Genomic DNA, 27865 nt, shown 5'->3' with positions numbered 1-27865 from the left:
TTGTCGTAGATCCCCCTATGAACGGCGACTTTTTCTACTGTACTGTTGTCTTTAGGTTATGCCAGAATCTTTAGAATTACCAGCGCTATATGCGCGTCACCGCAGACAACTATTATTGGGAATCTACCGCTAGTTTCACCGTCTCAGCCTCTAAAGACATTACTAGGCAGGTAAGACCGCATACAGCTTACTCTATTTCAACTCCGGTTGAAGATTTTGACAAAACTAAAGAGAAAACTCAAGTTAAAACCGATTGGTAGCGAGCTAGACTATAGCCGCCTTTTCCCAGCTCGTGTGTCGTGTTCTATCTACGTCCCTTCCATGACAACGCGCGCTGACACTGTCAGCTAGAATCACCTTGCCATCAAATCATTCTTTGTTTAAACAGATATGATGCACTTTGTTACAAGATATACATGCCAACTTGAGGTTAAAGTTTAAATCCATGTTTTATGTTCCTCAATGGTCATTTAGTTTGCCACCGTGTATCTTGTAGCTAACTTTCACCGTTCTTAGAAACCAAAGCAGCCAAGTACTGTACCTGGTATTTTTCTTACAGTGTAGTTAGCTGGTTTAGCTAGCTCGACACAGTTCACTTCTGAAGTTTGACTATTATGCTCGTTCCCTGGAATCCTGTTCAGAAAATATGTTGAATCTCTTGCCTGCTTAACGAAGAATTTAGGAATTGTCCTACTTAGCAGGGCAGTGCCCCTCAACTCTCCGTCCCTGACGTTGATGTTTGCTGTATGGCTTGTTTACCATCTTGACAAATTGAATTAGGCATTAGCTAGCTATAGGTAACATTAGGCATGATATTAAATCTTAACTAGCAAGCAAACTAGTATGCCTGCCTAGGATTTCATTTTTACATGCAGTTTTCAGTGTTCAAATGAAGTGGTATGTAAACATTAAAACGATAAATCATGGCCAGCTAGCAACCATGTTTCACTTTGCTCAAAAGCTTTTTACACAGCTGTCTTACGATGCATCGCGCTAGGTTAGCTAGCTTAAGGTTATTTACCAAGCAATGCTGATAATAATAACGTTATTACGAACGGTAAGTTTTCAAGCTAGCAGTGGTGTGACTTTAGTGGGCTCTTTCTGTGGCTTGTGGTTCGGCTAGCTAGCTAGCTGCCACGAGCTAAATGGTTCAATCGGGGTAGCAACCGCAGCCAGACAGCCAAGACAGGTTAACTGAGGTTACGCCTTGAACTGTATCATACTATGGTAGATCGTCTACCGTCTATCGCGCCACTGCTTTGCCCGGTGACAGCGCCCGGTAGATTACTCCAGTACATTTCCATGTACCTCCGCTTCTGAGACAAGGTTGTGCTTTACACAAGTGATTTTAATTTTTAAATGTAGCTAATTGTATGTTGATCTTAGGGTAAACACAGCTACCTAGAGTTTGACCTAGATTGACCTAGAATCAAACGGCGGTTCTGAGAAACGTCTCCCGATTTTGATAATTCTGTAAAAGCCAGCTGTTGCCACCGTCCACTCCTCGTTGACTTTCAACAACCTGGATCGCCTCCCCGATGTTTTTGCAGACACCGCGCTATTTATCACAGGGACGTGGTCTGGCGACGTTCGCCCTCGACCCCAGGAAGTGCTCTTGCGATTTGTTGTCTTGTGTTCCTCCTGGCAACAACCATACGAAACAAACGTTATAAGGGCTGTTTTCGTAATTCCGCTTACTTGCCTGTACAAAACAGTAAATTAATTGTCAATGACAAGAGCCAGACCCAGTGAGTAAATCTCCACCCAGCATTCATGTCTGAGTAGGAAGGAATAGATAGGCATATTAGGGATGGCAAATATGATGCGTGACATTATTGTAACAAGAGTTTGCAGGGGGAGAGGGAGACACATCTGTTTAAACCTCAACTTGTCTAGTTGTGCTGTAGCTTGTCAAACTCTGGTCGGTGCAGTGTGTGTGGGGGTGGGAGTGTGTGTGTGTGACGTCAGAGACAAGGCAGAAATTCTCAGTGATGACTCAGGGTGCATAGGGCAGTTAGAGCAAAACAAGTGTCACTGTCCCCCTTTCTCTTACATACACTCCTCACATACACACACACACTCAGGACATACATGCTTATACACACACATCACACGCGCATTCATCATTCATTCATCATCTACATGCACATACCCACCCACCCATACACAGTCATCACACACACACCCTCATCACATACTTAACATGCACATACAGTACCAGTCAAAAGACACCACACACACATCATACACACACTTGTCACATACTCTACAAACACATACACATCACACACACACACGTCATGGCGTGCACACACCACACACACATCACACGTACACACGCTAAAACCACAGCAATGTTTGTCGTTGACATACGCGTGGCAATACCTCAGTAGAGTTCAGGTCAGAGCAACTCTGGGTCTCTGCGAAGCCCTTGTCAAAAGGGCTAAAGTTTGATCACAATCGCCTCTTACCCAGGATCGACATCTCGGGTTCAGGGAGGAAACGGCATTGGTTGTGTCCCCATGGCAGAGCGCTTCTGCTTATCTACTACACACTCTCAGCACCAGGTGTGAGATGTGTGGCGTTTTCGGCAGTGTTCTCCCATCGGACTACACAAACACTAGAGCTACTTAATGTAAAGTGTAATCAAATGATTGTTTGCAACCTGAGAGAACATTGTGGGACGTTTGCCTCTCCAGGGGACTCTGGGAAGTTTGGAAGCGCAGCAGAGAAATCTGGTGCTTCTCCTCGTCCTCTTGCCCAGGATCAAGGAATTCTCTCATCTGCATCTTATTAGAATGTCCTGCTTGCATAATTCCTGGTTAATGCGAGCTCCGCAGAGCTGCTTTGGCAAGCCAGCCCTTGTACCAGAATCGAAATGTGCAAGTCATGTGGGGTAAATACGAACAATGTGTGCCAACGGATCACGAGTATTACCATGCACCCCCCCACACACACACCTACATATAAATACACAACATAAACAATTAAACATATGTTTACACTTATGTAACAATACACACACACATATACACACATTTATATACATACAGTGTATACTGTAGACACACACATGTACACACACACACAGAACTGCCTCTGAGCTTGTGCTGTTTAGTCAGAATCTGCAGCAGGCTTGGTCTCTTACCCAACTTCGCCAGGCTGGCTCTAATTGGTTGTTGACACGCATACACCATTTTGCAATATGCAGCTCATGGATTAACGAGCGAGGTGTTACAGACTCGGAGCCGGTGCCTAGCATGACTGTATCTGTAATAATAAATAGGCTGAATCCTAGTGCTGGTCCCAGACCAGGCTCTACTCCTCCCTGTGATCCCAGTCGTGGCGACGTGAGAGGCCAGGCTGATCCTGGGTCGGGGTAGCTGTCTCCCTCGCTGCGGGAGCTTTGTGAACAACACAGTGGACCTCCAGGATTCTGGGCCTTTAGACTCTACCTGGTATGCTCACTGGACATGTCTTATTTCTCGTGGATATCTCGTCGGCCCACCTAATGTAGTATTCATCTAGCAGATGCTTTTATCCTAAGCAAAGTACTGCTCTCTGGTCCTGTTGGTGAAATGACGTGTGGATTCTGTAGGACTGCTGGTCTGTGGAGCAGCCACACAGAGAGCTAGCTGCATGCCTATAGGTCTCAGATGTTGTTGACTAAGAGCGTAGACGGCAGATGATGTCATTGCCTGAGGATAGACAGATAGTGATGTCATTGCTGTGGGCCTGAAAGCCGGTGTTGTTGCTCTCTCTCTCTCTCTCTCTCTCTCTCTCTCTCTCTCTCTCTCTCTCTCTCTCTCTCTCTCTCTCTCTCTCTCTCTCTCTCTCCCTCTCCCTCTCTCCCTCCCTCCCTCTCTCTCTCTCTCTCTCTCTCTCTCTCTCTTCTCTCTCTCTCTCTCTCTCTCTCTCTCTCTCCAGAATCTAGAACCTCCCCACCTCTCTTTTCTAGCTTCCCTCCCACCTTGTGCCCTTTCTTTCATTTCACGTTCCTTCTTTCTTCCTTCTTTTTCTCTCCCTCTTCCTCTTTAGAATTTTCTCTCTCCCTCTCTCTCTCCCTCTGTCTTTCTCTGTCCCTCTCCCCTTTCTCTCTATCTCTCTCCTCTCTCTCTCTCTCTCCTCTCTCTCTCTCTCTCTCTCTCTCTCTCTCTCTCTCTCTCTCTCTCTCTCTCTCTCTCTCTCACTCACTCACTCTCTCACTCTCTCTCACCCACTCTCTCACTCTCTCTCACTCACTCTCACTCTCTCTCTCTCTCTCTGCAGTGATGACCTCACTGTGGGGAGTCTGTCCCCATGGCTCTCTGACTTCTCTCTCCACAGGCGCCTCAGTGCAGCAAACCAGCGTGTACAGTCACTGGCACTGCCCAGCCCTCACACCGGCCCACTGTCAGCCTCTGCCCTCGTCATACAGGAAGCCTGTGTGTGACAGGGAGAGAGAGAGAGAGAGAGAGAGAGAGGGAGAGGAGAGAGAGAGAGAGAGAGAGAGAGAGAGAGAGAGAGAGTGTAAATGTTCAGCTCATATTGCTTAGTGTAATGGCCGTCCATGTTTCATGCCTGTGCAAGTATACTTTCTTGTGTGGTCTGATCTAACCTGTTATGGTCTAGCCTGGTATACTGGTCTAGCCTGGTTTACCCTGGCCTATATCTATATATAGGCCCAATATACAGTACTGGTCTATTAATATACACTGCATAGTATATATTACACATACACCAGACTATACTGGTGTGTCCTGGCCTATATCTTTATATAAGCACTGAATAAAAAATGGCTCCCTTTATCAGAATATGATGGCTTGCTGCTAACAGGCCGTTATGTTAGGTCTCTCTCTAACCCAGATTCGAATCCAATTGCTGATCATCACCCAGGAACACATCGCCTAAGTATTGCTCTGAATTTGATCTGTTGGAAGTGTGCAAGGTGAAGTTTGCTGAGTCGTCGGGCAGACCCCCGCTCTGCTCTCAGGTGTGGCGTTTTCTCTTTCAGACAACTTTTCCCCAAATCTGTCCGCGCTTCTTTTTCGGCGCGTTTCCTAGGTAACCATCTCCGTTTTTTTGGCAAAGCACAAAGCAGTGTCGTTTTATGGACCTTCGCAAAGCTGTTTCTGTCTCTGCCTTGCCCCCGCCGTCACCCCAAACACACACACACACACACACGCGCACACACATACACACCACGTCATTGTCCCACAAGCCACACTCGAGTCACTCCTCACTCACCGTCATCTCAGATATGCCTGCAGTTATCCCCACACACACACAACACATTCTCACGTTACACTCGTTCACACGCACACATTCACACACACACACACACACTCACACGCACTCACACACACACACTCAGACACACTCACACACACGCACTCGCGCACACTCACACACACTCACACTCACTCGCACACACTCACTCCCACCCCTGACATTCTTGTGTTGTTGTGCCAAAGCAGGGGGCTACTCAGGGTAGTGCTGGAGCAGAGGCCAGCGTGGAGAGAGGGAGAGAAGAGGAGGGAGGGAGAGAGAGAGGGAGGGAGAGAGAGAAGGGGATGTAGGGAGAGAGAGGGTGGGAGGGAGAGAGTAAGAAGGGGAAAGGGAGGGAAGGAGGGAGGGAGGGAGAAGGAGTGAAAGAAAGATGGAGGGAGACAGGGAGCAGAAAGAAGAGAGTGTCTGCTAGTGGAAGTTGAGGAGGCGGATCTGGATTGTGATTGGATGACCACCCCCCCACCGCCCCCCTCAAGGAAGCACCGCCCATCAGGGGAAGTGGCGTGAGTATTCTCACCACAGGGGTTACCGAGGTTACCAGGGGAGCAGGGCTGTGCGCTCTCCTCGGAATAGCTGTATCATACCAGATTGGTTGGTGGTGTGTGTATGTGAGCATTCGCACACGCATGTGTACGCACAGATAGTATTACTGATTGAGCTGGTGTGTGTTTGTGGAAGTGTGAGAGCATTGGTTGTGGTGTAGGAGTACTGTTTGTTGCGTGTGTGTGTGTGGCAGTGTGGTTAGTTAGGTTGGTGAGTGTGTGGGAGTGCAAATGAGTCATGAGAAACCACCCATGGTTGGGCATCGCTTTCTGATTGGACCATTCCGAGTTACTACAGCTGGATGAGTTACCAAGGCGATGAAGCCTGCATCAATTCTGCTTCACCGGGAAACCGGCGCTCCTCCGACAGATTTCTCTCTCTCCTTCACCACCCTGGCACCCTGAATGTGCCTGGCATGCATAGGAGCTGGAGAAAACCATTGTCCCATTTAGCTTACATGGTACTATCAAAAGAAAGTCGTGCAAGAAAAAGAAACGTTGTGAAATTGCCCCGCTCTCAATCCACCCAAAGGGTTGCATTCGGTGAGAGGAGCGGAGTTTCGATTCACAGATGTTAGCCCTCAACGTTGTGTTCGAAGCTGGCGTGCAGCACCACTCGGTTTAACAGCGCTGTAACGAACTCTGCTCACTTACAGGTGCAAATACAGTATTCATTTGGCGGTTGTATATTCAAGGTCTTGAGTGAGAACGAGGGAGGAAGACTGAGAAAGTGTGTGTGTGTGGGGGGGGACTGTGGGACAGGAGGAGGGTCATGCAACCGAAAGGGAGAAGCGTCTCTGTCGGGGATCTCACACCGCGACACTGTTAGCCGTCCATGACCTCTGCCATCTAACCAGCCCAGCCAAGCGGCCACGGCTCCACTCAACCAGGGGTCGCTGGCGGAAGATGGAAGCATTCTTTCATATTAGGCAGGCACCAAGGCAGAAGGCAAAGTTGTTTCTGCGTTCGAAATTGGGTCATTGGCGCCAAGCGGACGTTCGCACTGTAACGATTCGTCCGTAAGTGCCGAATTTGTCTCACGGATACTCTAAATATCGATGGTATTGTTTTGGATCACATAACACATCGTGTTTGTCCCAGATATAATAGTGACAGTGGAAAGTCAAGAATGCGATCCACAGTTTATAGAACGAGCCTCATGATGCTGTCAGCAGGCAAGCGACGCAACATAACACTGAAGTGTGAACAAACTAACAAGCGATTGACATGGCTCGGCTTGTCTCACGGATAAGCAGTAACCAGATATGTTGCGTTATAAAGCGTTATAAGGGTTGGTTGCCTTGGTAATTCAGCAGAGTATCATATTTGATCAGTCATTGGTCTCAGAGAATGATCGAATCATCTTCTTGGGGCCTCCTGTGTTTGTTTTCCTGTCGGTCATCTTTAAGTGATGTGGTCGGATCGTCGTCATGACTTGATGTAAACCGCCAGTCAGTATTCCGACCTCTGGAAGGGAACCCGCTGGCCTTTTTCAGTGCAAGAGCAACAGTCGGCCATGTTGGAGTTCTTGAGGTTATCTGCGTCTTTCCCCCTCAGGCTCTAGAACACACTTTTGCTCTCGGAGAAAATACCAAACTCAGCCAAACCACGCCTTCATTCAACCCCTCGCTCACCCCCCCCCCCCGCTCCTCCCTCTTCACTCCCCCTCTGCTCCTCCCTCCCTCTTTCCCCCATCCTCTCTTTTTGATCCAAGCTCAACTTTCCAGATTGTTCTTCTCACACCCTCAAGGATCCCTCCTTCTCTACCTCTTTTTATCTCTCTTTTTAATCCTCCCCCATCTCACTCACTACCTCAGCCCCCCCCCCCTCCCAGCTCACACACATAGCCTCCCCTTCCCTCACACAAACACACACACACGCATACACACACACACACACCATACACACACACATACACAAACTAACATAATACCCCCTATCATCTCTCTCTCTCACACACACACACACACACACACACATACACACAGTATACCCAGGTTTGAGAGCATGTTACATGAGCCCTGGAGGGAGAGGAGTCCTGGGATTTAGACCAGTGTTTCTGCTGGACATCCTCTCATAGTGAGACACAGCTGGCATGACCAACACGTACACACATACACACACGCATACATACACAATGCCTTTGGTGGCACAATTTGATTGGATGATACTGTATTTTTGACTTTTTACCATGAATGTTCTCCTGGTGTAGGGACTTCCTGGTCTCAGTAGTGTACACACTCTCACACATTCACTCACATACACTCTCACACATTCACTCACCCATGTGCACACACACACACACACACACACAAATGCTTGCAACCGTAAATGCTCTCGCACACATACTCACAGATACGCACACACACTTACAACAACGCACGCACGCACTACACACACACACACACACACATTCAAACGTGCAGACACACTCACCCCTCCAGATCTCTCTGTCTCTTCCAGCAGGCACTACGTTGCATAATCATTGGTTGTAGGCTAATGGTTTTATACTGTACACGTCCGTAGTGTGTGCGTGGGGGGTGGTCATCTGTTGGCCTGTCAGGGTTAATGTGTGTTTTTGTGTTTTTAGCCATTGCGCCCAGCCTAGCTACAAGCCCCTTCATCCCAGCACAATGAGAGGATCACTGGCTTCATTATCTGTAGGGTGTAAGAAGAGAAAAACTGCGTGAGTGAGGAAAGAAAGGAGGAGAAGGAGGGAGGGGTGTGTGTGTGTGTGTGTGGGGGGGGGGGGGGGGGTAGAGAGAAAGAAAAGCTGGCGTTTCCAGATCTGAGCTTAAACAAGCAGCACAGGATGTGCAGCCAAACTATTTCCCTGCTTGGCTGGCTGCGTGCGTGAAATAAACGTCTGTAATGTGTGTGTGTGTGTTTTGTAAAGACAAGATGGAGTCTCTCTTTCTTCTCTCTTGTTCTCTCTTACTTCACAGACACCCCCCTCTCTCTTTCTCTCTCCTTTGCAGATCACACACACACACCATTTTGTCTCTCTGTTTCCTTTTGTCTCTTTTGTCTCTCTCCCTCTTTCTCTTGACTCTGTCTCTTTCTCCCTCTTCATCTCTCTCTCTGTCTTTCTCCCTCTTTCTCTTGACTCTGTCTCTTCCTCCCTCTTCATCTCTCTCTCCGTCTCTCTCCCTCAGTTTTGTGAGTTGGTGTTCCTGCTCTACACACAGGTGGGCGGGACAGGATCCTGCCTAAATAAACACACACTACACACGCCACATACACATGCCACACACACACACAAGCCATAAAAACACATCACACACACACTCGCCACACACCACCCCCCCCCCCCCCACACACACACACACACACCAAAGCCATACAAACACACCCACCCCCCACACACACACACACACACCAAAGCCATACAAACACACCCACACACACCCCCCCCCCACACACACACACACACACACACCAAAGCCATACAAACACACCACACATGCCACACGGACACATGGAAGCCACATCCACACGCCACGCCGCAGACAGCACCCAGCACCAAAACACATGCAACACGTACGCACACGCACTTTACATCAGGTTTGGATTTTTTCCGCTGTTTGTTTTGCTGTCGGCGCGCGGGTGTTTTGCCATTGCCTTTGTTCAGGCTTTAGTTTAAGTTCAAATGCAAAGTTAAGATGCGCCTCAGCAGAGAGAGGGAGGCAGAGCTGTTAGACAGCAGCCTGAGTCAGAACAAGCCTGGATGTGAGAGCAGGGGCGCTTTCTTTACATGATCAAATACCCGGAATATTAGTCATCCCAGTATTGATGTAGAGAGGACTGTGTGTGGTGTTTGTGTGTGTTTGTGGTGTTTGTGTGTGTGTGTGTGTGTGTCTTTGTGCCAATGTAGTTGGTGTGATGTGTGAGTGTGTGTCTGTGAAGGTGTTCGTATGAGAAGGTGTGTGTGTGCATGTCTGTGTAGGAGGGGGTGTGCGTATGCATGCACATGTGTGTGTGTGTATGAGTGTGTGTGTGTGTATGACAGTGCGTGTGTGTGTAGTGTGTGTGTGTGCAGTGTAGACCCTAGCCTGAACAGAGGCATCTTTAGAAACAGGTATGAAAGAGGAGCGTGTCACACCGGCAGGATCCTAGCGGAGCGAAACAATCGTCATCAAAAGGTCTTGGAGGGAGATTTAATCACTCTCATCTGCCGGTTGGTGGTTTCCATGGTAACACAGCGGTCCCATGGCCATCTGAGGAGCTAGTGAACCCCTCCTCCCCCCCCCCCTCCTCTACCAAAACCGCCACACCCCTCCTTCCTTCCTCTACCAAAACCACCACACCCCTCCTTCCCTCCTCCCCCCCTCCTGTACCTAAACCCCTCCCTCCCTCTACTCACCATCCCCCCCCCCCCCTCCTCTACCAAAACATCTCCCTCTCCTCGCCACACTCACAGGCCCGCCTCCCCCCTCTCACGCCCTCGCCCAAATCTTCCCTCCATCCCAGCTCTGGCTGAATCCGTCGCAGCAGAAACGAGGGCGCTGCCGCCATTCGTCCCTTTCTCTCATTTCTCCTTTTGTCCGATTTCTTTCTTTTTTGCCGAGGAGCATGTTGAGGTCAGGGTCTCTAACGTTTCTAGGCTGAATATCGACCCCCCCCCCCCCAAAAAAAAAAAAACGTGACACGGTAAAACGTTTCTAACAAAGCTACGCACAACACAAAACTGGGACAAAACTAGCTGAACGGGTTGAAGCTAAGCGTCGACTCGTTTTTGCATGTGTTCACAATATAGTGGGAGAGAGGGAGGTTGTGTGAGGGAGAGAGGGTAAGAGAGAGGCAAAGAGGGTAATAGAGGCAGAAAGGGGGGGAAGAGGGAGAGAGAGAGGGGGTATGTGAGGGTGATAGTTTCAGAGAGGCGGACAGAGGCAGGGAGTGAGAAAGGGGGAAGGGGAGGTGAGGTAGAGGGTAAGAGAGAGGGAGAGAGGCAGAAAGGGTGCGAGAGGCCGAGAGTGAGAGGGGGGAGAAGTTGCACTTTTAACTCGACTGTACAAGAGAATGATATTGCTGCACTGAAAACTTTGGATTTGTGAGTGTGTTTAAATTTGTGTGTGTTTGTTTTATACTGTATGTTTGTGTGGGAGTGTGAGTGTGTGCGTCTATTACGGGTCGACTGATAAGTGTTTTTCAGGACCAATGCCGATACCGATTATTACAGATCAAGTAGACCGATAACCAATATTTTGAACGGATATATACACTACCGGTCAAAAGTTTAAGAACACCTAAATTTTTCCAGTTTTTATTTAAATTTACGCATTTATGTCTCAATGTACTCTGTAATTAGGGCTGGGCGATATGGGTAAAAAATATTATTATTATCACGATAGATATTTATATTTTCATTCGATAACGATAATAAGACGATAGACCACAGATCCGAAGTAGTAGGCTAGCAAAATAAGTCTCTTCTTCAACTTTTTCCCTACACTCGGCATAAAGTTTAGGCAGCGCGGTGTGAGAGAAATGTTTGCGGCCAGGGAGCACGTACCTGGGGTCAAGTAACTTAAGCGTTTTAAAACATTGCTTTTTATCAATACCTTGGGGCAAACGCACACCTTCTGCATGTTCCAACGAGTGATTTTGCTTCAGGTGGTAAAAAAGAAAACCCTTTTTATCAATCATTTCTTTATTGGAAGTTGCACCCTCGCCTTGGCTATCGCTGCCACTGTTTTTGGCAACAAGACTCATTTTCCGCGGTTAATATTAGCTACCACTCGAGGTGCTCAGTGTATTTTAGTGGGACCTTTTCTCAGCAACTTCCTGCTGCACCACAGATAATTAAATGGACTGAATATTTTTTATCGATTTATCGCCCAGCCTGAAATTAAGGTATAGAACAAATAAACAATGGAGATAAAAAAAGAAATCATGGAATCGTTTTACATTTAGCAGACACTCTTATACAGAGCGACTTACAGTAAGTACATGGACATTCCCCCCGAGGCAAGTAGGGTGAAGTGCCTTGCCCAAGGACACAATGTCAGTTGGCATGACCGGGAATCGAACTGGCAACCTTCTGATTACTAGCCCGATTCTCTCACCTCTCAGCCACCTGACTCCCCTGTTTGGTTAACAACGTTTAATCTACATTTTTGACTCATCAAAGTAGCCACCTTTTGCAGATATAACAGCCGAACACACTCGTGGCATTCTTTCTACAATGGAAATCAAATATTGTTCAGAAGTAAGACTTTAGTAAGTAAGACTTTATTTATATAGCACATTTCATACAAGAATTGTAGCTCAAGGTGCTTTACATAAAATCAATAAAAACAATAATACAAGTGATAAACAATTCAAACAAAAATAAAATCCCAATAAGATCTCTGTTCAAGAGAGAAAACAACTTTAAAAGTAGGAAAACCCTTTTGAGATAAAATTACTTAAATGCTTCGGTAAAAAGGTAGGTTTTAAGCTGTCTTTTAAAAATGTCTAGAGTGTTGACTTCCCTAATATTAATGGGTAATTTGTTCCATAGTTTTGGGGCGTAATTGACAAAGGCCGAATCACCAGTCTTCTTATGACTGCTTCTGGTGACCTCTAATAGGCCTGCATTTGATGATCGCAGTGTTCTAGCTGGTGTGTAGTTTATAAAGGAGTTAGCAATGTAGCTAGGTCCTTGTCCGTGTAGAGCTTTGTATGTGAGGAAAAGGACCTTAAAGTCAATTCTGAAGGTAACAGGGAGCCAGTGTAAAGTAGCTAGGACAGGACTAATGTGTTCTCTCCTTTTAGTTTTGGTTAATAATCTAGCTGCAGAATTTTGAATGAGCTGTAGTCTTTCAGTGGTTTTGAAGAAGGTTCTTCCCAACACTTTTTCAGAAGTTCCCACAAATGTGTTGCACTTGTAGGTTACTTTGCTTTCACCTTTCTGTCCAGTTCATCCCAAACCAGCTTGGGGTTTAAGTCTGGAGACTGCTGGCCATTCCATGATTTTAAGCCTACCGTCTTGTTTATTTCTTCTAAGGTAGTTCTGACATAGCCTGGAGGTATGTTTTGGGTCATTATCTTGCTGAAAGACAAACCTCTGACCAAGTTTCATCGGTCCATAAGACCTTCTTCCAGTCTTCTGGAGCCGAGTGCACCAGCTGGGCGTACGCCTGGGTGTAACGCTACGTTCGACGTAGAACTGAAAGTTACGACTAACTTAAAGTTACGACTAGTGCACCAGTTAGACTTAAGCCCTTTATGTGCTGCACCTGGGTGTACATTTTACGCCTAGTGGGGAGCAGGCGTAAGTTGGAAAATCGGACTAATATCCATGGTAATTATAATGTACAACAGTTTGATCACACATGCAGCGCGTCTTGTTTATAGGCAACATATGGAAAGGACATTAAGGCGAGAAAAAGTTGTCTGTGATCGCCAAATCCACTGTTAATTTTATTGGTGATCGATTTCCAAGCTGATTGTTTCTGTTTGTTTGTGTTGATATTATTACATTTCCCCGTGAGCACGCTTCTATTCTGAGTAAACAACTCTAGAAGTTTTCAAATTTCTCTATCAGTAAAATGTATTTTCCTTTTCTTTCTTTTTTAAATCCATGGCTTGTTTTGAAGGGAGATAGGCTAGCTAAGTGCGCTTCGGATAGGCTCTTAAATGTGTTGCTTGGCAACGATCGACGCTTTCGCATTTTCACAAGGACGCGCATCTTAAAACCAGGCGTAGCTACGACCGTGGCCTGTCAAGCTGGTGCACTCGGCCGTGTGCACCAGCTGGGCTTAAAAAAGTTGGTTGCACTCGGCTCCAGGGTGAAGGGTGAAGTGCCTTGCCCATGTAGTCCGCATGTAGTCCACATGCGGTGCTTCATGGCCCAGGCAAGCCTCCTTTTCATATTTTGCCATCTTAGCAATGGCTTTCTTGCTGCCACTTGACCTGTCAAACCTGCAGCTCGAAGTCTTCTCTTCACAGTTGAAACTGAGACTTGCTTACTTCGACCAGTGTTACTGTAAGCTGTGCTTGAAGCTGTTGTCCTGTGAGACGCCCATCACGCAAGCTGTGGACTCTCAGAAACTTGTCTTCTGATTCTGTTGTGGCTTTGGGTCTGCCAGACCTCTTCCTGTCAGAGTTTCCTCCAGTTTCCAAGTGCCTTTTGATGGTGTAGGAAACTGTAAGGAAAGACCTACACTTTTAAGGGTTATAATGGTCTGTGTGTCTTCCTTTGTTAATTGCCTTTGCCTGACAGAGGGTTTGTAAGTAATCAACAAAGATTGGGACACCTGTAGGAATTGTTAGCATCAACTTTCAAGGCTTAATTTACTTCCATTGCTGCAGAAGATCTTTAAGTTGTTAACCCATTACTTGTTCCCTGAAAAAGGCCTTTTTCTATAACTCTAAAATGTACATAATTTTTCTGTTTTTGGTAACCTAAACTATTTTCTTTAACCTCTGGCAGTTTACCGATTACCTTTTTTACCATTTCAGGTTATTCACTGGACTTGAATTGCTTAAATTTCAATAAAAACGGGAAAAAATGGGAGTGTTCTAAAACTTTTGAACGGTAGTGTATGTCTAGTGTCAAAATGAAAATTAATGTCAAAATTAAGACTAAAAAGGCCTCTGACAAAGACTCTCTTTAAATTATTTTAACCACATTTTTAATTATGAGAACTGTTAATAATAACAACATAAATATTAATATTAATAATAACAACATAAAAAGTGCAGGGAGCATCCAGCAGCATTCTGTAACAGGGCTCTAGAGTTAGACCAATTTGGTATAGTGCGACCAATTTGGTCACACTATGCAACCAAAATTTGTACGTGTGCAACTACATTTTTTCCTAGGTCGCACCGGTACACCTAACCTCCTCGCATCCGCTGTCCCTCCACGAATGAAGCGTTTGTTCTCCTTTGACGGAACTCACATTCATGGTTGGATCATATCGTGGTCTAAACCAATCAGAGACAGAGATGGGGCGGGTCGTTGCCTCTGATTGGCTGTGTGATTGAAATTATGATCTGAGCACCAGAGTCAGTTACGTAGCTGGGCCATGGAGCTAACCCAAGGAGCTAGGATTTTGATGCTAGGGAGAGTGTGGCAAGCTGGTTTAGCCAAGGCCAAAGGGCAAGAAGGCCAAATTACAGGTGTTGGCCATCTGAAGGGAATGCGACAGCAAGGGGGGACCCGCTATAAGACTGAGCCATGAAATGTTAGGTCTCAGTTCAGGGAAGCACTTTTAAACAGTAGCACTTTCTATTTTGAAATGTTTTATTATGCTTAAAATGTTTTAGTTAGTCAGATCAGTGAAGCAATTAAAATATTAAACATTTTATATACAGTATGATTGTGCTTCAAATAAAAAAAATATTTACCTAAACCTTATTCTTGTTTAAGATCATTTACATAATATACGTATATGAATGTATATGGAGCGTGATAAAAAGGTGACCTTGAAATTGTGGCGATGCAAGGCAAAATTTGCACCAGTGCAACCAAGGCAAAAGATTAGTCTGGAGCCCTGCTGTACACTTTTTTTTAAACTTAAAGAAGTAAATGTAAACGACTACAAGCAACTTAACAACAAGCAGCAAATAATGTAAAATAAATGTAATAGTTCCCTGAAGTTTTACTGTATAAGCTAATAAAATTGGTAACAATTAGTAGTCCCAATCCAGCAACACCAGGTTGTGGCGGCAAAAATTGTTTTTATCGGCCACATCAATAATCGCTTGACCCCTAGCGTCTATACGTATGTACAAGTGCGTGCTTGAATGTGTGTACGTTCGTATGAGTGCGTCGTGGCAGTTTGGTCACTCTCCACTAGAACAATGTGACTGTTAGTTGTCAACGACGGCTGATTGGAAAGAGACAACCTCGAAGGATGATCATGACCAGTTGAAACCCAGTGATATCAGCACGGTCTCTCTAAGGCATGAAGGTCAGGGGACGGGATTCCTAGTTGACAGAGAAAACACAGATAGCACACCACCAACAGGTGTTTCGTATTTAATCAGGTGCATACTATCTCGTAGAGCCACTGTATTTTAGGAAAGTTTTCCATCAGCGTGTCCCCTGAATTGACCCAGGTCCTTTAGTCCGGATGCAAGGCCTGTAGAATATATTTTGGGTCCAAAAACTGGTGTCCTTTGTTCTATAGAGGGCTGTCGTTTATACACAATAGACGTGGTATTGATAACCGTAAGAATACACTTGTGTTAATGCTCAACAGTATGGAATACATAAACAGTAAGTGTAAGTTAACATAAACTCATTGTGTGAGTGTGTGTGTTTGCAAGTGTGTATGATTGTGTGTTTGTTTGTGTGAGTGCCAGCCTCAGGACTGACTGACACTCACCTGGCAGCCAAGGAAGGAGGGGAGGGTTAAGGGAACGGGAGGGCGGGGCGGGGGGGGGGGCTAATGCGATTACGTCCGCTGTCTCCATGCAGAACTGATAAGGTATTAAAGAGCAGAGGCTGATGAGATTTAAATTAATTCTCCGCTCATTCAAATTCACCGGACTCATAGAGACATAGCCGCTGCGCATCTCCGGGTTCTGTCTACAACCTGCGTGTGTGTGCGTGTGTGTGCGTGCGTGCGTGTGTGTGCGTGTGTGTGTGTGTGCGTGCGTGTGTGTGCGGTGTCGGTGCTAAGAGGTTCTACTTTGAACCAAAGTGAGACAGATTTACGACCAGATGACAACGATGGCTTAGTTGAGTTTTAAAAGCTGCTCTCCTCTTATCTTTCTTTCTGTCTCTCCAATTCCACTGTTTTCCCTCCCCCAGTCTCTCTCTCCCTCTCTCCCTCTCTCCCTCTGTCTCTCTCCTTCTGTCTCTCTCCTTCTCTCTCTCTCCTTCTCTCTCTCTCTCCCTCTTCCTCTCTCTCTCTCCACCCCTCTTTCTCCCTCTGTCTCTCTCCCTCCCTCTCTCCCTCTATTTCCCTCTCTCTCCCTCCCTCTCTCTCTCTCTCTCTCTCTCTCTCTCTCTCTCTCTCTCTCTCTCTCTCTCTCTCTCCCCTCTCTCTCTCTCTCTCTCTCCCTCTCTCTCTCCCCCTCTCCCCCTCTCTCTCTCCCTCTGTCTCTCGTTCAGACAGAAAGTGGTGTGTTTGATATTGAATGTCAGTTAGTCGCCACCTTTTGATATGGAGATGCCTCCAAGGGGGGCCGAGACAACGTGATCCAGCCCAGAGAGTGTGTGTAGGTGTGTGTGGGTGTATGGGAGTGTGTGTGCGAATGTGCATATGTGCAGGGCTTTTTTGTGTTTGTGTGTGTTTAGGTGTGTGTGTGCATTTCTGTGCATGTAGGTGTGTGCGTGTGTCTGTAGGTGTGTGCATAATGTGTGTGTGTGTCTGTAGGTGTGTGTGTATCTAGCAGAGAGGCAGGAGTGTGGGGAGCAGCCGGTTGGTTTGTGAAAAAACTCTCATCTGAGAGGACAGGAGAGAAGATGGATAAATGGACCGATAAAAGACCAGAAAGATGGAATCTATCTCTGAAGGGTTATCAAGCCAAGCCCATACTTATCACTCTCTCTCTCTCTCTCTCTCTCTCTCTCTCTCTCTCTCTCTCTCTACGAGGGTGGTGCGTCTCTTAGTGTTGTTATAGAGGGATGGCTGTTGGCAGGGCTGTGCGTGTAGGTGTGTGTGTGTGTGTCTGGGTGTGGTGTGTAGTAGATGTCTGTTGTCTATGTTAGGACATGTCTGTGTATATTAAGTCTACAATCATGGGCATGTCTTTGTGCGTGTGTACACAGTTTATGTGTGTGTGTGTGTGTGTGTGTGTGTGTGTGTGTATGCAGTAGGTGTGTGTATACAGTAGATGTCTGTGTGTATATACAGTAGGTGTGTGTGTATATATACAATACAGTGTTTCCCCTAGGTTTACAGCTTGGGGGGGGGGTTGACCATGTAGAGACATGGTCGCCCGACCATGTAGAGACATAAATGACATGCCGCCGTGTAAATAAGATAAATAACATAAGGCCATTCAGTTTGTTTAATACAAGAGCAAGCTATATACCTGTTTTATAGGAAATGTAACCTTAAATGACTTATTTTGAGATCTGGTGCTATATAAAAAAATCTATTAACAATTTTTTTTTTTTTACTTTACCTACCGGGGGGGGGGGGGGGGGGGTGCCGTTGGGGGGGGCGGGGCGCCCCCCTAATATAATGGTAGGGGAAACACTGCAATAAGTGTGTGTGTGTGTATATACAGTAGTTGTTTGTGTGTGTATACAGCAGGTGTGTGTGGAGGCTGTGGTGGTGTAGTGTCGTCAGGGCCCCCAGGGTCTGAGTGTGTCTCCTCAGGTTCTCCAGGACATTGATCATCTGCTGTGATGCATGGAGCCTGTTCTCTCTGCTGGCACTGTAGCATGTGAACACACACAACACACGCACACACTACACACTGCACACACATACACCTCACGACACTCACACACACTACACACACACGACACACATTTGCACGCACACACACTCACACACACACACCCTCTCTTTCTCTGGCTTTCATGCCATTCTGACACAGCTTTGTTTTAGGAACCATTCCTAGTAACCAAGAAAACATTCAGAGTATTTGAAACCCAAACGAGTTGACCCGAGTTTGACCCTGAAGAGAAGAGGAAACGAGAGAGGGAGGAAAGAGTGGAGGGAGGAGATGAAAGGCGAGAGGAGGGAAGAGGAACGGGGAGACAGAGGGAGCTGGAAAGTGAAGAAGGACGGGAGAGGAGGAGATGAAAGCAGAGAGGGGGGAGAGGAAACAGCGCTGGCCTTGTCCGCTTGCGTCCGGGTGAGCAGCGCAGGGCCAGGAGGGGAGAGAGTTAGTCGAGGGCAGACAATTTCGGCATGCATGTTTTATCAACTCCTCTCCTCTCGTCTCGTCTCCTCTACTCTCGGTGTCTGCTCTCCTCTCTCTCCCCTCTCCCCCCCCCCCCTCTCTCTCTCTTCCCTCTGTGGGTTGGGAGTGAGTCTCCGCTCCCTTTCCTTCTCCTCCGTCCTCCCCCTCTCTGAGTTTCCCGCTCCCTCCTCCCCTTTGTGGGGTGTTTATGACTCTCCTCCCTTTCCCCCTCCCCACTCCCCCTTCCTCTCTCCCCTCTGCCCTCTCCTCTCTCTCTCCCCCTCATCCTCCCTCTCTCTCTCTCTCTGGGGTGGCGGTGAGGGCCTACCCAGGCAAGCATCACCGATTCATCCGTAACGGATCATGAGTCTTCCCCCTCCTCCCTCCCTCTCTCCCTCCTCATCCGTAACGGATCGTCCCAACGGGGCCCTCGGCAGGAGAGAATCTCCTTTCGGCCCTCCCCTCCCTCTCTTTCATTCATTCTGAGTCGCTCTTTCGTGCTTCCGTCCCTCTGTCCTCTATTTCTGCCCCCTCTCCCCTCCTTCTCCTTTGGTTCCTGCTCAGCTCGACTGTGGTCAGTCCTCTCTCTGTCTTCCGCTCCCTACTCCTTCTACCCCGCCTCCCTCTCTACATCTATCCCTGTTCCTCACCTCACCTCAGGTCTCCTCCGCTCCTCTTCCCTCTCCTTGGCCCAGCCTTGGTTCACTCAAACCATTTTGGGTCCTCCTGTGTTTTCTTCCTCCTCTCCTAACACTCTTCTTCCGCTCTATACCCTCTCTTCCCCTTCCTTCTCCGTTCCTCAACGGTCTCCTTCCTCCTCCTCCTCTTCCTTCCTCTTCTCTTCCCACCCCTCCTCTCTCCTCCTCTGCTTCAGTCTTCTCCTCTCCTCTTCCCTCCCCTTCTCCCCCCCCCCCCTCTCAACCACTTTCCATCAGCCTTCCCCTCCTCCTGTCCTCCCTCCCCTTCTCCTCCCCTTCCTCCTCTCCCTCTTTCTCTTCCCCTCCCCTCCTCTCTCCTCCCCCCCCACCCCTCACCTTCAGTCTCCACCACACTCTCCCCCTTCTCCTCCTCGGCCTCGTCTCCACCCCCCTGGCTCTGGTTCGTCTCGCCCAAGGCTGGCCCTCTCTCCTCATTAACACCTGTGTGTAGAGACGGTTAATATGCAGCGGTGGGCCGCAGAAGGGCAGCGTGCGACGTCTTTCCTGTTGCCATAGTGACTGCATGGAAATGAAGCTGGGCGGCCGTGCTCTTCTTGGAAGGAGGGGAAAAAAATCTTAAATTTTTTTTTAAACATGGGAGCAACTGAATCTAGTTAATTTCGGATGGACGGACGGATTTATTGAGGGAGGGATGGAGGGAAAGTACACGGGTCTGTGAGTCGTAAGAAGGAAAAAAAATTCGCGATATTAGAATTATTTATTAATCCTCTAGGGTTCATTATTCATTTCATGGGCAGTCAGGGCAATTAACTGGTTTTGGGCAGACAAGATTCAGTGTACGTCCTTGGCAAAGTCTGAGATGGAGAACAGGATTATGCAGGCAGCAATAGCCATGTTGAAAACACACCTGACATGGTTGATCCAGCTTACATAGACTGTTTGGTTCACCTGGAAGATCGAGATCTCTTAGGTAGACAGTAAAGGTTTTGCTTTACTGTTTACTTAGATGTCCCACATCTTAAAAACCAGACAGGCGACATAGTAATATGACAGTATGTCGTTCAGACGGGCTGCGTCCTCGAAGCGGCTTGTGAAAGCGTGACCCTGCAGGGATGACAGGTATTGTGCACCGTTCTCAGGTGAGGATATGTCTACTGAGCTGTTTACCAACTGCAACAGAGTTTCTTTGATCGTAAGATACTAGCCTAGAAATGTCAGTTTCACCTTAAAAAAAGGTGGGAGGTAGCGAGGCAGATAGCTGAGCGGTGAGGGAGTCGGGCTAGTAATCTGAAGGTTGCCAGTTCGATTCCCGGCCGTGCCAAATGACGTCGTGTCCTTGGGCAAGGCACTTCACCCTACTTGCCTCGGGGGAATGTCCCTGTACTTACTGTAAGTCGCTCTGGATAAGAGCGTCTGCTAAATGCCTAAATGTAAATGTAAAAAAAGGACAAGAAACGTTTTTTACCCACTGTCGCTTGAGTCACTGTTAGATGTTTATACAGAGAGGGGATCAAATCCTGGTTCTCCCTTATCCGAAGCCCAATGTTTCCACCTTTAGACCAAGATGTGCGTTCGAGATCTTGTTATCAGGGCTTCCTTGCAAAAGAGAACTTGGTCTCACTGGGACTCCGCCATAACAAATTGAAGATAAATAAAACAATAAAATATACAAATTCAGAAACAGAATAGAACAGAAAAAAATGATTGGGGAAGTTAGTTTTGGATATTTAGACTGGAGTTAACTGAATCAAATTACCGGAACGAGCCGAGTGCCAAAACGGAAATGCAATACCACCAAGATCCACCAGGGCCTTTGCTCCAAGCTGAGCAGCTGGGGTGGGGTGCTGGGTCGTCTGCTGTGCAGTTCTGGGACAGGAAGGATGTCATGTGGCAGCAGGGCTGTGTCACACTCCCCCCAGGCACGAGAACACTGCACACCAGTTCCTCTCCGTGTGCAGAAGATATTATTTCTCAGATAACTGCTTTTTTGGGGGCCTCAAAAATCTTCTCATGCTGCCAATTCATTATTCAGTGGTTGGTTTCTGACACCTTCTGGTGATGTATGTGTTGTGGTGTCATTTGCCTTGTTTTTACCACGTTTTTCACACAGTTTATTTGTTTTTGTATTGGGTAAAATTGGCTAAACACAACGATGGTTCGTTGTGAACCTTTGGGTCATGTGACCCGAAGGCAGCACAAGGGTTAACTAAAGCGTAAAGGCTGAAATCTGACACCTTTTACTATAAATCTTTAAGGGTTAGTTTAGCGTAAAGGTTATAGTCATTGACATTAGTGACATGCTTGAAGTTTACGCGAAGAAACCATCCATCGAGGCCTGTGCTCTGCTACCTTATGTTATACTCCCTCCAACAGTGACTTTGCTGCTGCAGTATGAATTAGTCCCCTCTGTACCTTTTCCTCCCTCCTTCTCTCCATCACTTGCACTTGTCTCATTCTCTCCGACAGGCCATGGCCTAGTTTATGCATCTTCTGTTATGTGTTCACTCTCATCTGTGTGGATGTAGCACCGCAGAGTCTGACTATGTCTTTCTCGGTGTTCTCTAACCTCCCTCCCTCTCTCTCTAACTCCCTCTCTCTAACTCTCTCTCTCACTCTCCCTGATACTTGGGCAGGCTGAAACTTCCCCCATAAGACCATGAGAAAAGATTTCAAAGGTCCCTTCTGTCTTTCATAAAGTAATATTGTTACTTTATTGTTTTACTGAAGCTGTTATATAATATGTTTATGTATATTTAATACATATATAAAAACTGCTCCTATTGAGTCATAATGGAGTAATAATGTATAATGACGTACATTCCCCCCAGTGGGATACAATGATTGTAGACCTAATTGTATAATCTAAATGTAGTTAACAGCCAACAGCCATCTCATTGACTTCAGAAACAAACAAACAAAACAACAAAAAGGCCTTAGTGTTGTCTCCCGTTCTTGTCTCTCAAGGCGAGTGCCAAGTGTGATGAACTCCCATGAAGCCGCGCACGGGAGCTGACGTGGTTGGTCAGCTCGAGCAGGAGGCGGCACCCCTTAGCCGGGTCACCCAGGGAGAGGCTGCAGATCCTGGACGACTCGTCACCGGAGAGCCCTGTAGCCCGGGAGATCCCTGTGACAGCGGGCAGGGCCGCCACACAGCCTGGGCGCTCACACACCCCTAGAGCCCAGTAAGGTGATTGCAGATCAACAATGCTGTTGTTTAGGATTAGCTGCTTGTTGGGACATGGGTCACCCACAGATTTGGTCTGGTTGGTGGAATGCATTGTTAGTATTTAGTCATTCACTGGAAACTAAACCACCCATTGAGGATCCATGTATATCTGGGCAACCAGTTATTTTGCTGGGCAAAAAGTTGTTTGTTTGTATCCTCAGGTCCTTTAGGCTGAAAGCCTTTTTGCCTAAATCACCACAACCACCACTAGCACCAGCATCCAGCAGAAGAAAGTCCTCCAACCCCTGCATGATCCGAGTCAGTCCCTCCTTGGGCCAGGATGACCCAGGGGACATGGATCTGACCAATCAGGAAATCCCAGAAGAACAGTCAGACGAGTCTTCAGCCAATCATAACCAGTCCTCAGAGCCAATTGAGGCCAATCACAAGGAGATCTTGGAACCGGAGCCTATTGAAGACCTGGGAAGTGAGGTCAGGGAAAAGAAAGTTGAGGATGTGGATGGAGTTAAGGCTGCGCCTCTGAGGAAACAGCCAGGAGGCTATGAATGCAAATACTGTTCTTTCTTCACCCAGAACCTGGGAGACTTCAAAGAGCACGTGGATGCAAGTCACCCCAACGTCATACTCAACCCTCTGTACCTGTGTGCCGTTTGCAACTTCAGCACCAAGAAGTTTGACTCGCTGACCGAGCACAACGAGAGCCGGCACCCGGGAGAGACAAACTTCAAGTTCAAGCGGGTCAAAGCCAAAAGCCAGACCATCCTTGAGCAGACAATCGAAGGCGTGGACAATTACGTAGAGGGGGATGCCACAAACAAGCCGGGCACAAACAAAAAAGACGGACATTCCGGCAGTTTCCACACCAGCCAACCGCCGCCTGCGAAAATCAAGTATCCCGTCATCGACAATCTTCAGCCGCAGAATCAACATAGCAACAAGATGCTGGAGAACCTCATCCCAAAAGACCAGATCAGGGCGGTGAACATCAACGGCACGGTCATCATCCCAGAACCGACTGTCATCCATGGCCTGTCCCACGTCATGCCGCTGCTGCAGCGGCCACCCAACTTCAGCTCTGTACCAAAAATTGCGGTTCCTCTGAACACCACCAAATACAACCCTTCGCTGGACAACAACCCCACCCTGATGACCTCCTTCAACAAGTTCCCCTACCCAACACACGCAGAGCTTTCCTGGCTGACTGCGGCGTCCAAGCACCCTGAGGACCAGATCAAGGTGTGGTTCACCACCCAGAGGCTGAAGCAGGGCATCACCTGGTCTCCCGAGGAAGTAGAGGAAGCCAGGAAGAAGATGTTCAACGGCTCGATCCCTCCGCTCCATCAGACCTTCACCGTCCTGCCGAACAGCACAGTCTCCCAGCCTGCCAAAGTCACACAGCCCATTATTAAGACTACCACCTTTGAACAGTGCAGTCTGGCCTTTACAAAGCTGGTAAATGGATTAACTGTCCCTCGTCCCATCGTCACTATGTCATCAGTCACAAATCACGTACAATCCCTTAAACGTCCGTTGACCTGCCCAGCGTTTGTCTCAGAGGCAAAACGCCTCGCAGAGGACCCAAGAGAGAAGCTTCTCATGGCCCCGCCTCCGGCCCCGCCCTCCAAAGACAGGCTGCCAATGGCTCCGCCTCCCGTGCCCCCCGAAATCAAGAGATCCGTTGCACTTCCTCACCTCGCCGCCGAGATGAAATGGTCCTCGTCGTTGACGTCGTCATCTCTGGTGCACTCAAAAAGCCGACATCCCATCACATCTCCCTTCGTCAGTCCCAAGAACAAGCTGCAGCCGGCACCCTCCCCAGTCTTCCCAGACATGAAGAGGCCTTTTCCTGCTCCAATCATTGCCCCTCCGTTCAAGAACTACGCCATGTCCCCGGCCTCCATTGCTTCCAAAGAAAAACATCCCATCACACACTCTCTCCTAGCCCCCGATCTGAAGTTACCAAACTCACCGCCTGTACTGACTCCCCAGCTGAGAAGGCCTAGTATCATCCAGTCGGTAAGGACTCCGCTCAAACTCCCGTCTCAGTTACCCGGCGTTTCTCCCGATGTTAGGAAGATAAAGAAGCCCGAATCAGCCAACCTGAAGGCTGTCAAAGTCCTCACCCCTCTGGGTGAGGCTAATGGCGTGACCCGGGGTGAGGGGAGGTGGTCCCGCGACCAGTCCCACAATGGGATCATCCATTTGGACTCCGAGGTCGGTCCCAAACAACCCGGGCCTCAGAAAGCGATTCCAACCCAGTTCCCACTGCTGGAGAGGATGAAGGGGAAGACTTCAGAGCAGCTCAAGATACTGGAGGAGAACTTCCAGAGGAACAGCTTCCCGACGCATGCTGAGGTGGATGACCTGGCCTCGCAGACTCGACTCTCCAGGGAAGAGATTGACAGCTGGTTTATGGAGCGCAGGGCACTCAGAGACAATCTGGAGCAAGCCTTGCTCAACTCCATGGGCTCCAAGAGGATGGTCAGCATGGAGAAGCAGCATCACCACCATCACCAACAGCAGAATCAGCAGCAGCATGGGCACCTGAATGGCGTGCACAAACACGGCAGCCATCTTAAGGATTACCCAGTCCCCATCTTCGCCCCAACAACTACCAGCCCAATTTCCTTCTCAGTGCCTCTAGACAGCAAGTCTCTGGGGCTCCTCAAGGATGTGTTCGCCCAGACGCGGTGGCCTTCCCCGGAGCAGTACACCCAGCTGGAGACCCAGACGGGCTTAGGCCGCACGGAGATCGTCCGCTGGTTCAAGGACAGCCGCTCCGCGCTGAAGACTGGAGCCCTTGAGTGGATAGACCTCTTCCACAAGATGAACGGCAGCGACGTCCAGGGACTACCGAGGCCAGCCGCGCCAGCGAGCGCAGAGAACGCCTTCAGTATCACCCGGGAAGGCAAGACCCTGCCGACTGTGGAGGACATCGGGAGGCTTCCGGAGCACATGGGTGTGGGGATCCCAACCCAGGACATCAAGGAGTGGCTGAGCAGCAAACTGAGGCAGGGCTCGTCCGAGCTGAGGAATGGAGGTCTGGACGGGCGGACCGCCGGAGGCTGGGTCAGGGAGAGCTTCGGGGGCTGGCTGGACGTGGAGGGGAGCCAGGGGAAGGAGACACGCGGGAGGAGGCCTCCGGAGCTGGGCTCGGACAAGGAGAAGATGACAGAGGAGGTCTCTGGGAGGGTGACTGGATAAAGGTGATGATGATGATGATGATGATGATGATGATGATGATGATGATGATGATGATGATGATGATGATGATGATGATGATGATGATGGTGAAATGTTCATGAGTTAAGATTCATGAATTCTGTTTTTACACGCCACAGTAAATATTTTAGTCTTAAGTAAATTATTGTCTCAGTAGATGCAGCTTTGTGTCAAGTGGTTGAAATTCAAACATTTAACAGCGTTTCCTCATTAGTGTGCCTGGGTACAATAGGAATGTCACAATCTGTCCCAGTTACTAGTTGGTTCTAGGCACTGAGAGAGCGCAGAATTGGCAGGAGGTTCATTTTTGAATCCCTTTCCTGGCACCATGGGGGCTCTTGTGAAAGTATTATTACTCTGGGGTACAAAGTAACAATGGCATTGTTTTTTCTCTCTCTTTTCGCAGGTGAGATCAGTAGCTGCTGTCAGTTGCACAGAGGAACCGTGAGATAAAGAAGCAAGGACAGACAGAGATGAACACATAGAAAGAGTTTTAATTATCAAAATAATTGTATTTTCCGAACTATTTTATCTCGTCGCTTCGTTTGTGTCCATCCCAGTTTGTGCGTTCTTAGTATGGAGGCGAGTCTTTGGTCCGTGAGACAGTTTCATAACACCAGCGATGATGGGTTGCGCGGCATAGGACAATGTTCAGAAGGATGCAGCACTGGACGTGTGCCCGAAGCACTGACCAGGTGGAGAAACTGCTGTGGAGTGCCAAAGCTGGGTTTCTGCTGCATCATAGTACACTTTTGAAGAAAAAAAAAGGGTTTCTTGTAAATATTTTTTTTTCTCTGTATTGCTACAGATTTGTACAATTTGGGGGGAATTTTGTTACATTTTATAACAGGGGTCCCAGCGACTTTGACCCCTTTGTCTTTTGCCTCCAACTGGTCTTACAGTTATCTGTCCTGCATTTTTGTAATAATTCGTTGTTGAACCACTACAGCAGTTGGCAATACTTCAGTCAGTCTCTCAATGCTGGACTTCCATTGTGGGTCCTGTCCTGTCAGGTGGCTCCGGTTCTATCAACCTGGACTGGCCTGAAGTGCTGTATTGTACTCGTACTCAGTGGACTGGGGTCTATAAGGCCCAGCTAACAACAACCTGCTCTTTTTTCTCTCACTTTCTCTTACTCTCTTTCTATGTTTCTCTCGCTCGCTCACTTTCTCTGTCCCTATCTCTTCTTTCTACTTCGCTTATCTCGAGCTCTCTCTCGCTATACTGAACATACTTGTATGAGACCAAGTGATGTTGTTGATCTGTCTGTTGTTAGAGAAAAGAATAGAGAAAAAAGGCAAGAACAGAAATGGTTAATGTCATAAATGCAGAAAGAAAAACGATCACCCAAATCCTGATCAAAATCATGCCGTCTACGCCACATTCTAATGTCTCTCTTTCTCTCTCACACACACTCACTCCTCACCCTTTCTCCCTCAACTACTTCCTCCCCCTTTTTCCCCACTCTCTCTCAGTCCCGTAAAATGATTTATTTGTTCTGCCTAAAATGAACATGCACATCTGTAATAGCCTTTATACTTGTCCGCTTGATAGAGGTAATGTTATATTTCCATTATCCATTTTGACATCAGTAGAAGGAAATAAAGAACACAAACAATAACAACACAAACAACAACATGCTCTTTGTGTACTGCTTTCGCTGTATTGTCCTGGTCAACCAGAACACAAACTTATATCCAGAATACAAAGGTCCGGCTTACTGCTCTCAGAAACCAGTTGATGTCTGCTGTAATCAAATAAAAACTGTCATTTAAGAAGAATCTTTTGTTGGTGTTTTTATGTCTTCATAAATAAGGTGGTATTTTCGATGTGTACAGACAGTTTGTAGACTTAGAGAGCATCCATTTTATAATGTCAGGCAAAACAGATTTCGATTTGAAGTATTGCGGTAACGGTTGCAACGGTTGTGCTGTGACCATGCACAAGCCCATTCACTGTACTTGGTTGAGGAGTTTCAGTACTTCCTTTTTGATGAAGTTATACAACGTCATGTATTGGCCCTAATCTAGTCCAGTACTTCTGGTCCACAGTCTGCTGGTCAACCAATCAAATTAGTCCTGGCTGACTAGTCCCTCCTCGCTTGCTCAGTGTGAAAGCCATTATGCAACTCTCCTATTTGTCTGCCTGTAATTGGGGGAAACATTTATTGTGGCCATTTTTCCATGTCA

General features: G+C 47.6%; 1 protein-coding gene across 2 annotated transcripts; it reads left to right on the top strand.

Moving 5' to 3' along the window:
- The first annotated feature begins 60 nt into the window (after positions 1 to 60).
- On the top strand, positions 61 to 27447 carry LOC136962108 (zinc fingers and homeoboxes protein 2-like). 2 transcript variants are annotated; one of them, XM_067255758.1, is made up of 4 exons: positions 61 to 170; positions 22232 to 22454; positions 22655 to 25660; positions 26237 to 27447. In XM_067255758.1, the coding sequence occupies exon 3, from the start codon at positions 22743 to 22745 to the stop codon at positions 25656 to 25658; it is 2916 nt and encodes a 971-aa protein (XP_067111859.1). In that variant the 5' UTR covers positions 61 to 170; positions 22232 to 22454; positions 22655 to 22742; the 3' UTR covers positions 25659 to 25660; positions 26237 to 27447. The 2 variants fall into 2 exon arrangements, with proteins under 2 accessions (XP_067111859.1, XP_067111858.1); XM_067255757.1 differs by having other exon boundaries at positions 26083 to 27447.
- The last annotated feature ends 418 nt before the right edge of the window (positions 27448 to 27865 follow it).

The sequence above is a fragment of the Osmerus mordax genome, chromosome 18 (genome assembly GCF_038355195.1).
Source record: "Osmerus mordax isolate fOsmMor3 chromosome 18, fOsmMor3.pri, whole genome shotgun sequence".
Lineage (NCBI taxonomy): Eukaryota > Metazoa > Chordata > Actinopteri > Osmeriformes > Osmeridae > Osmerus > Osmerus mordax.
Note: the sequence above shows the minus strand (reverse complement) of the source record. Positions and strands in the feature narration are given on the sequence as shown.

Bases quoted from the DNA above. Each gene is read 5' to 3' on its own strand.
- LOC136962108 (XM_067255758.1), top strand. From the start codon at position 22,743: ATGATCCGAGTCAGTCCCTCCTTGGGCCAGGATGACCCAGGGGACATG.